At 46.9% G+C, this 9,528-nt stretch overlaps 4 protein-coding genes across 4 annotated transcripts; 3 read left to right on the forward strand and 1 right to left on the reverse strand.

Moving 5' to 3' along the window:
* Positions 1-1,553: 1,553 nt before the first annotated feature.
* PHALS_11306 (zinc finger domain containing protein) lies at positions 1,554-2,714 on the forward strand (the record flags this gene model as incomplete). The annotated part of the gene is made up of 1 exon (XM_024726877.1): positions 1,554-2,714. One exon carries the CDS (start codon positions 1,554-1,556, stop codon positions 2,712-2,714), a length of 1,161 nt encoding a protein of 386 aa, XP_024577510.1.
* A 251-nt stretch (positions 2,715-2,965) lies between these two features.
* Positions 2,966-4,460, reverse strand: PHALS_11307 (Protein geranylgeranyltransferase type II, alpha subunit; the record flags this gene model as incomplete). The annotated part of the gene is made up of 4 exons (XM_024726878.1): positions 2,966-3,791; positions 3,846-3,950; positions 4,030-4,305; positions 4,408-4,460. 4 exons carry the CDS (start codon positions 4,458-4,460, stop codon positions 2,966-2,968), a joined length of 1,260 nt encoding a protein of 419 aa, XP_024577511.1.
* Positions 4,461-4,713: 253 nt separating this feature from the next.
* Positions 4,714-5,046, forward strand: PHALS_15489 (uncharacterized protein; the record flags this gene model as incomplete). The annotated part of the gene is made up of 2 exons (XM_024726879.1): positions 4,714-4,962; positions 5,041-5,046. 2 exons carry the CDS (start codon positions 4,714-4,716, stop codon positions 5,044-5,046), a joined length of 255 nt encoding a protein of 84 aa, XP_024577512.1.
* A 1,262-nt stretch (positions 5,047-6,308) lies between these two features.
* Positions 6,309-6,635, forward strand: PHALS_11308 (uncharacterized protein; the record flags this gene model as incomplete). The annotated part of the gene is made up of 2 exons (XM_024726880.1): positions 6,309-6,338; positions 6,501-6,635. The coding sequence occupies 2 exons, from the start codon at positions 6,309-6,311 to the stop codon at positions 6,633-6,635; spliced, it is 165 nt and encodes a 54-aa protein (XP_024577513.1).
* Between the last annotated feature and the right edge of the window lie 2,893 nt (positions 6,636-9,528).

The raw sequence follows: 9,528 nt of genomic DNA on the forward strand, positions 1-9,528 counted from the left end.
TGAGATGGTCATGAATTTGTTGATTTTCGACGGAGAGTTGACACGATGCGCTAGTGATGTTCAAATTAGAGGCCGCTCGCGATATCTTCATTAACGCGGTATCGTGGTCAAAGCGGCATTTTATACATGGAGCGTTTGAAGCGTCAAATTTCGGGTGTTCGCACTTCCTAACTAAGCGTGTCGGGTGTATCCAAAGTTCTTGTTCAGCCGTAGCAAACTATGTCTAGAGATTCAAAACTCTAATTGCAGCAACGGAATCGAGTTTTTTTTCTCTCAAAGTCGGCTGCCACTACCACTTTCATGAAGGGTCTCTCGGTGCGGCCCACACAGAAACCTTTGCGTCACCATACTTTATTCAGGGAAACGGTGGCTGTCATATTCAAAGTGGTATTTAACATCTGTACCTTGAGGGCCCGATGAGTAACTAATTTTCTTTCTGCGCACCAAACAACTGACAACATTAAACAGTACACAAAGGCATTGAGGATGCCGGATACGGATATAGTATCTTTGTGGCTTGCAACGGGGACACTACTGAATGTGTAGGGGCTCTTCAAAATTTCCTATCAGTTTTGAAGACTTTGATAGTGTGAGTTATTGTCTCGTCACGACGGGGATATGAGGTGTGATTTTGTCCATGATATATCACGTGGCTTGCACGCCGTTCTACCGAGAGTACAAAAACTTAGGTGCCACGTGTTTCTTGCTTCTGGGCCGTGGCAAATCACTTCCGACAGGACGCAGAAGCATTATGGTACGGGTTTGGAGCCAAGAAATCAATTATATATCAATATTCTGCCAAGTGTCGTGACTTATTAGGCAGAAGCGACAGTGAGCCGCAAAATGAAGATGAGGTAGCGAATAGCGGTTGTATATTGCAGTCTCCAGAGTGTATCATAGCTGCGATAGGATTTAGCGACCATACATCGCGGTTCCATTGTGCACCTTTGGTGAAATGGTTAATAACAGCCCTAGGATGTAGTCTACTGCTCTATAACAGAAGACGTGTACGAGGGACAGTGTGAAGTGGTTTTCTGTGCCAATGTTGGTGGGATGGGTGACTAACTCGCGAGTTGAAGAGCATTCAGTGCCCAGTAACAGATCACGGTTTTTGTTGAGTGTCCTTCACCTGCCATGAGCTTGGCTCTAACATTTGTGTGCTTTGTACTAAGATCACGATAGAGTACGCATCTGTCCATCAAGACGTGAACCATATTGTGTTCACAAACAAATCTCGTCGTAGTCACCAACGTCGTTGCAAGAGTTGTCCCAAGACTCGGCTGCAATTTTTGCCATATCTCACGGAATGAAACTAGCTTTAACCGTCATTATAGATCCTTCCTCAGTATATGTTCGTGCCGTACGCTGTTGCCTAAGTGTTGAGCTAGCTTGAGGTGATTTGTAGGATTAGATTGTTGGACCCTAATCTGTCTACTGTTTTTTTATCAATTAGAAATTTAGCCTGCCCTTGCACGCTCCGATTGGTTCGCTCATGAAAAACACCAATTCTCAAAGTTCTGGCGGAAAACCGCTTGGAACATACCACCATCACAATGGAGCAGGGCCCACCGCAAAATCCTTACACTTTCACACGAGAGGATTATGACAACTTGGTGGCTAAGATGCCTAACTGTCAAATTAGTAAACGCTCAAAGTACGAGGAGATTGAATTAGTGGACGACTGTACATTATTTGAAATATACCGCCAGCCGCGGGCTCCCATAACGGATCCAAATGCGACCAGAACGCTATCAATTCGACAGCTCAATGCTGATCTCACGTGTCCCATCTGCCTAGGAATTATTAAGATGGCGATGGTAGTTATGGAGTGTCTACATCGCTTCTGTAGTGACTGTATCTCCACTGCCATCCGCCAGAGTAAGCGCGAGTGTCCATCATGTCGCATTCACATTCCGTCAAAGCGTTCACTGCGACCCGATACCAATTTTGATGCGCTTATTTGCAAAATTTATCCAAACTTGGCCGAATTTGAGCGCAATGAGGACCAGATCATTGAGCAAATTAATCGGTCTCGACATTTCAACAACGCTTACACAGAGAGCACACGAATGGGTGTGCTCAGTCAGGCCGCGACACGGCGTCAGGGTCGGAAAAAAGTAGAAGACACTACGTCGAGTTTATCATCGCGTCCGTCGTCGCCGTCAAGCATAGCATCGCTACCTGTTGGAGACAAGCGGAGCTCGTCTGATAACAGCTCAACTTCAGCTACAGTCTCTGAAGAGGAATCAGCTCGTAAAAAGCTCAAAGTTGCTCCATCTACGTCCAAACCTATCGACACAATAACTGATCGTGTTCACTTTCGAGTGTTACTTCATTCAGAAGCACAGTCGAATTCGCCGAAATTAGAGCGCACGCTCTTCACGACGTCAGCGAGACTTAAGATTCGTCACTTGAAGAAACACTTGGCTTCACTGCTCAAATTAGACAAGTACGATAACATGTGCATCGTACTACCAAACGTAAATTGCACGCTTAGTGGGCTGAGTGAGTCAGTGAAGCACAAAAAGAGTGTTGCGATTCGAAAAGATTTGCTATGTGACCAAGAGCTGGAGGATTTTGTGCTTTTGAAAGATATTTATGAGCAATACGGTATGGGCATGGCATGGGAACTACGGCTTTTGTACCATTTTTCCCCAGGCACAATCGTTAATGGCATTGCACAATTTGTTTCTGCATCGGCCAAAAGTACTTGAAGCTTTTCATTCTTGACAAGTTAATCATGTTCTAAAAATCGTCGCTGTTCAGTTAACAAATGTATGCATGTTTTATTATGATTGCTGTAATACCTTCATCAAATTGCTTGATCGCAATTGCAAGCGTTGATAAAAACTTGGCTCGCACAGCGACTGAATGCTTTACATAACTGCATTCGACCGAATTGAAAAATTTAATCGGTGCAATATAAAACATTCCATACACTTATTGATCTACCATCAATGATATCCTATTTGCATTCTGCAAACGCACCAACCCACAGATCTTTTAACATACTATCATCTTGGACCAAACTTTTTTGCACAATTGATGTGAGTGAATCAAGCGACGATGTGTCTATCTCTTCAACTTTCTGGTGTCTGTATAGAAATGCACGAAGCCGCGCAAGACACCACGCACTAAATCGTCGTGAGAATTGGTTTCCACACTTCCAAGCGATGCCGATCTCGTTGACGACCGCACATAAAACAAAAGCATCTGAGTTACTACTCAAATGTTTAAGTTGTTGATCCAATGATGCATCTAATGTCGTGTTTTCATATGACTCCGGTGTTGATCGGGATATTACCATTGACACCAAAGAAATCGATTTATGTAGGACTGTTAAGTCATGACATATGGCAGTTTCTGTTCTTGGAAGCTCATCGAGCAATCTCTGCATAACGTAGCGTCGATGACACCACAGAGCCTCGTGTGACGGATATAGTGTCACGATTTCCGACACAAATTTGTACTCGGTAAGAATGAGTTCCTTTGAAAGATTTTCATGTCCAGAGATTCGGTATTTCTTAATTAGCTCGTTCAATGTATGCTGACGATGATTCCACCCCGAATGGTCAGTGATGTGAGTTCTACACCATCGTTCCATATCTTTTAGCTCCTGAAGTGTGAGAACCACCGGAAGCTGAGACACGATCCAGTGCCGAAAACTCCACGCATGATAATTCCGCGGTTTTTGCTCTGCTAGACGACTACACACCTCTATCTCTCGACTGTAAAATATCAAGTTGTCGTTTTCTGATGAAGACTGACATACTAGATTTGCCAGCCACCGCCTACGACAATGTTAATGACATGTATCATTAAACTTTGTTTCTTTGCTGACTTACCGGTACGCCCATGTGTCAATACTCTTCGGGTGCAATGTGAATACAAGGTTCGTAAATTGTATCTCGTCATGTGCGTTTAGCCAGCCTCGCGTCACAAACAACTTTCTTTTCTCGCCCAAAACACAAATTCATAATCATTCAGAATGTCACCACTTTCCTAAACTCGTTATTAAAAACAGCTCACCGCGTATTCCAAGCTGTATAAAAGTCGGCGCTGATGAGAAGAATTGCGCGTGTGCAGTGCACCAGTTGAGCGCGTTGCTCATTGTCATTTGATTGTGTGATTTCTGTCACCTTTTCCTGAAAGCGCGCATTCAACACATGGAATTGCAGGCGAGCTGCTTGAAAAAGCGGTTTTCCGGCCGCAAATGCCACACCAAGCTTGTGATTTTCCAGAGTAAAAGCGGTCTCGGGCGTCAAGTCTCTCGCTTCTATGCCGAAAAGTAGACCTACCTCGTCACTAAAGGATCCCGTACAGCATTATCCCGTATTAGACATACGCGGCGCAATCAGAGGTCGGAGAAAAGGACAAGTTTAAAGTTTGTATTGTTATTGGACGCACATGAGCGGGTCTTCTTGGAAGATGCACATAAGCCGCGCCAATAATGCAGCCATTTTAGTCAAAATATATTAACAAAATGTCACTGTGCAAGGAGGATTGATTTTCTTACATTTTGACTTTATGAGGTTAATGGCATGTATTGGCAGCTTATGCATGACAGCAAGCCGAAATGTTATGTCCCAGATGATAGTGCTGGTGTGTCAGAACTTGGGTGCGAATCGTACATATCCATACAACTACCAGCAGGTCATACTAGAAATATCTTGTTTGACCGCTCAAAAAGTTGAGAGCTTTTGAGTCAAGGTGATGTGTACCCATGGCTGGATGCAGGATGTAGTGACAGAGACCAAATTAGGGAATTCAATATATGAACGGACAGATCAAGGTAGCTGCCCCGAAGAACGACAAGGAGGGTATCCAGATATCTATGGTACGAGTGACAGGAGATTACCGAGTACCTCGCACATAGAGAGTCTCAATGCTATGATTTCGAGTAAACTATCGCGCCCAAACCTAGCAACGGAACAACAAACTTCTCACGCAACTCAGTGCTTAGTATGCCAAGAGTGATAAATCCTGGGTTTAAGTCTTTTGTAATCGATACTAATCATATTTCTTCTGTGCTGTCCACAGCAGTAAGACCCTGGTGAGGCAAGCCGCCCATGTACACATTTTTTCTGTAAGGAGTTTCATTATCTTCATCAGGGATGAGTATGAATCATGATGCTTCATAAATTTATTAAACTTCTAGCGGACAATGTGTAATGTACAAGCAAACCAGAACAGGGCAAATACTCCGTTACAACTCCCACAATATACCGATCATTTTTCTTTCCAAAACATCTCGCAGAACGATTGCTCTACGATGACCACTGCCCCAAGAGTTTGTCCCCCTCATTGCTCCTTCTAGTACCAGCCCTCACGAGGTGCTTGGAAACCGTTGCGACCGCCTCGGGGGGAGGATCGGCTGTCATATCGTCAATGAGAGCTCTCAACTCTTGGACAAAGTCCACAAATTCCTTGACGCCTGGTTAGGCGGCGAGAAAACATGCAAAAGTTGATGCTACAGATCCTCCCAGGAGGAGAACGCTGCTTCAACCGAATTACCGCACGGAAGTGCCCATTCTCGCGCTCGGTCCCGAGCTTGGAGGTAGCTAGTGCCTCGCGCTCTTGCTTGTTCTGGAGCATAGCAAATGCCATAGCCATCTCGGCCTCTCTCGCATGATATTCTCTCCATCCTTCTCTCGAGGTCTAAACGCTCACCATGAGCGGCCTCCATCGGGAGGAGTCATCCGTCGTCGACAGTGCCGTCATGGACAGAGTCAACGACGATAGCTTCAGCTGTGGGTTCTCTAGCAGAGCAATTCCATAGCTCGAAAACGCCTCTAGGTGCACACTTATCGCTTCAGGTCCTTGCGAAGCAAGGAGCTGTACGCCCTTAGGGTCAGCAGGGACATCAGCTTATTAGGCCCGTCCTGCATGCCTTAGGGCACAAGAGAATTCCTCCATCTTCACGGAGGATCAGTCGTAACGCACCAGGCGTTGATTCACTACAAGTGCTGCCAAGTGCAGCGGGGCTGCCGATGTTCTTCGCTTAGAAGAAGCTTGCTAAGGTCACCGACCTTACGTTCTAAACTCGAACCAGTACGAGGGTAGCGGATCGCTATCCGCTACCTCCAAGCAATCTATGGCTCACATGTTCCAACCATGCCACACCGAGGATAGGGTCATACCTTGCAACCAAGTTCAAGACGAGACAGCGTTCCACGCTATCAAAGTCAAGGAACTTGACAACAAGGTCTACAGGGACCCAAGGCTCCAAATTTATTGTTTCATGATGCAGCCAAAACACTTTCCTTAGCCAATGATAGCCGTCTTACTTTAGATTCGAGCGGATCGACATGACGGACGAAACCAAATGTGACCACAAGGTGAAAATGTTCATTGGGATCTCAGAAGTATTTAGACCAACCAAACCTGTGAGTCGTGTTCTATCGTGATCTCCCGCACTCGATACTCAGCGCTGGCACCTAGCCAAAGTCCTCGGCCTTTAAAAAGAAGGAAAATTAGCTTCTTCGGCTGTTGAGTTGTAGATGCTTCAAGACGGGAGCGAATCGGAGAGCTCTGGCTGTGACGACGAGGGCGATCTCAGTGATGATGACAATGACTCGAAGCCTGAAACCAGCGGTACGGGCGTACTTGAGGTTTTCTTAAGCTCGGTGTGTTAACAGGCGACGCGTGCGATTCGTACGCCGCAATATCTCCCCTAATACTTATAAGTTTATGGTTAGACAGAAAGTAAAATTAGGCATTGGCTCAAAGCGCTTACAAAATTTGAATAGTAATCTTTGTTGCAGCAGCCGTGCTTGGACAAAAATGGAAGGTACGCTTACGGAGGCATTCAAGAAAAAACAGAAAGAAAAAAATATGTGATAGTGGTCAAGGCCGCGACGCAACCGTTGAGCACGAGGAAGTTGTTCAAGAATATGCGCAGTGATAACTACCCGCTCAAGACGGCACACGTTGTTCAATTTGTCGATAAACACTAAAGTATGTGGATGACGATTAACATGATGAAGAGCAAAAAGAACCGTCTACAACGTCTAGCGCGTCGGTTTTCGTTCGTCATGGTTTCTCGCTCCGTCAGCTGATGCGAACGATGCTCTCGGTAGAGGACTCTTTGCAAAGCAGATTGCTTTTAAGAAAAATATCGCCCCGGGTTCTAACGTAACCTGAGGTGCCGTCGGAGAGGCATTTGATGATTAACCAAAGTCGCGGTGTATGCCGTCCTAGTTGATGCTCGAGTGGATGCGACTGTGTAGACCGACCAAATTATGAACACACTATGGGTAGATTTTGTGCACAGTAGAGTAAGGGGCTCACTGGCTCTTAACGTCGACAAGTTCAAGTTGCATGACCAGTTCTGGCCTTTGAATATAATCAATGACATGAGCTGTGAAATGATTACATTTTGCCCTTGACCTTGCTCGATACACCACGGGTGGTGATGATGAGGCCGGGGTGATCGCTGTAGTAAACAGCCATCTCATCTGAGTTATAAATATCAAATGAGTCTGTTGAGGCACTTGCACGACTAAGAACAGAGCTGGTGCCTTTATTGACGAACACCACCACAAGGCTCCATTCGCTCGATGTGGGCGCCTTGGAACCTTTCAAGAGGAAAGCCCGGTTACTCGCGCTCGACTACAAACTCGCTACGATGGTGTCCGCACCTCGACTCTCGCCAATGAAAGGTCCGGTTTGGATGCACTCTTCCACTGTCGAATAGAAAAGGCGTGCAATTGCAGAGAAGGTGATTTGCGCATGTTGTAACGGGGTTCAAATACCCTGGTAACAGGGAGAGGTCACACAAGATGGGCATGATGTGACCACACCCAAACAAGAATACGGTATGGGGCTGAATAGCCTGTAGTTATACATGTATTTACATTTTACTACACATATTTGAAAAAATCTATGCATTTAAATTACGCGGCTTTGCAGAAAATAAAAATAAATAAAAACAGCTTTAAATTGTAACCGAAGATAAAAAAGGCTAAAAGTACTCTTGGAATAAGCGAATTACGATCCGCTAAACTCGTACTTGTTCTGAGTACAGAACGAGAGGTCGGTGACCTAACGTACGCTTCTACAAAGCGCAAAGATACGACAGCCCTCTGCACTTGGTAGCACTTGTAGTCAGTCTACAATTGAGCCGTTAAGACCGATCCTCTGTGAGGATGGAACAATTTTCCTCTTTGCTCCAGGGCTTGCAGGACGGGCTTAAAAGACTGATGTCCTTGCTGCGCCCTGAGGGCGTGCAAACCCTGCTGTGCAAGGCCCCGAGGCAATCGGTGCGCGTCTAGAGGCGTTTACAAATTACAAAAACGCACTGCAAGAGCATCCTGCAGCAGAAGATGTCTGCTTCATCTGCGTCGATGACGCCACCGCCAGTAACGGATCACTTCCCCCGCCCTAAGCCGCTCATGGTGAGCGTTAAGGTCTTCGAGCGGGAAAGATGGAGAGAATCTCCTGCTCTGGGTGAGAGAGAGGTCGAGATGGCCATCGCATCCGCCATGCTCCATACCGAGCAACAGCGCGTGGCGCTAGCCATCTCAAAGCTCGGTGATCGAGCGCGAGAATGGGCAGTGACGTGCGGCACTTCGGTCGAAGCTGCGTTTACCTCCTAGGGCGGAGCTGAAATTGCAGCTCTCACGAGTGTTTAACCAGGCATTTCGCGTGCAAGCGCGTTTTCTTGCCGCCCGACTGGGCAACAAGGAATTGGTGGACTTTTGTCCAAGAGATGTGGCATTGAATGCCGAATTCAATTTGAGTCGGCACGACTTGGTTGGAATGCACACCCCAACAGCTCGTCGAGCGGGCCTGTGCCCATGGATTCGAGCTGTAATGAGGACGAGGGAGCAGAGCTCCGAGCTGCCGGGCAACACACATCACACGACGGTGTTCTGTCTGTGGAGAAACCCGTCACCTTCAGAACGGTTGCTCCCTGCGCAAGGCGCGTCAAGGTTCTTCGAACCATCGCCCCAATTCCTACCAGTATGGTTTGTCGCGGGGAAACGACTCCACCCAGTAGGCGCGGGGTGACCTAATGGGGAAGAACTGAGCTCTGTTGAGCCTCAGGGATACATAAGTCAGCAGGGCCCAGCACGGAAGAGCTCCGTGCTCTTGAACACGGAACGTGTATGCAAGCCGAGTTAGCTGGTCGTGGAGGTGACCGTAAAAGGCTTCGTGAAGCCATGGAAGATCCTCATCGACTCCGGGGCGTCAGGCAATATGGCTCGACGCTCCACGATGGAAGGAAGTCAGCTGTATGCTGAGGCGCTAAAAGCGCGGTCGGGTTACATCGTCACTGTTCGCCTAGCGATGGGGACATGTGTCACGCTCCCGAAGGTCCCTGTGGACCTCGGAGTCAAGTTCCTTGACTTTGATAGCGTGGAACGCTGAGACTTGGATGCAAGGTATGACCTCATCCTAGAAGTGGCATGGTTGGAACACCATGCGCCATGGATTGATTGGAGGTCAAAGAACTTGGCCGCTACGCGTACGTCTCCTGGTGGAGCTTTGGCGAGTCATGAACCCACCTCTGCTAGGAGACAAAAG

Source organism: Plasmopara halstedii (assembly GCF_900000015.1).
Source record: "Plasmopara halstedii genome assembly, contig: Scaffold_526, whole genome shotgun sequence".
NCBI lineage: Eukaryota > Oomycota > Peronosporomycetes > Peronosporales > Peronosporaceae > Plasmopara > Plasmopara halstedii.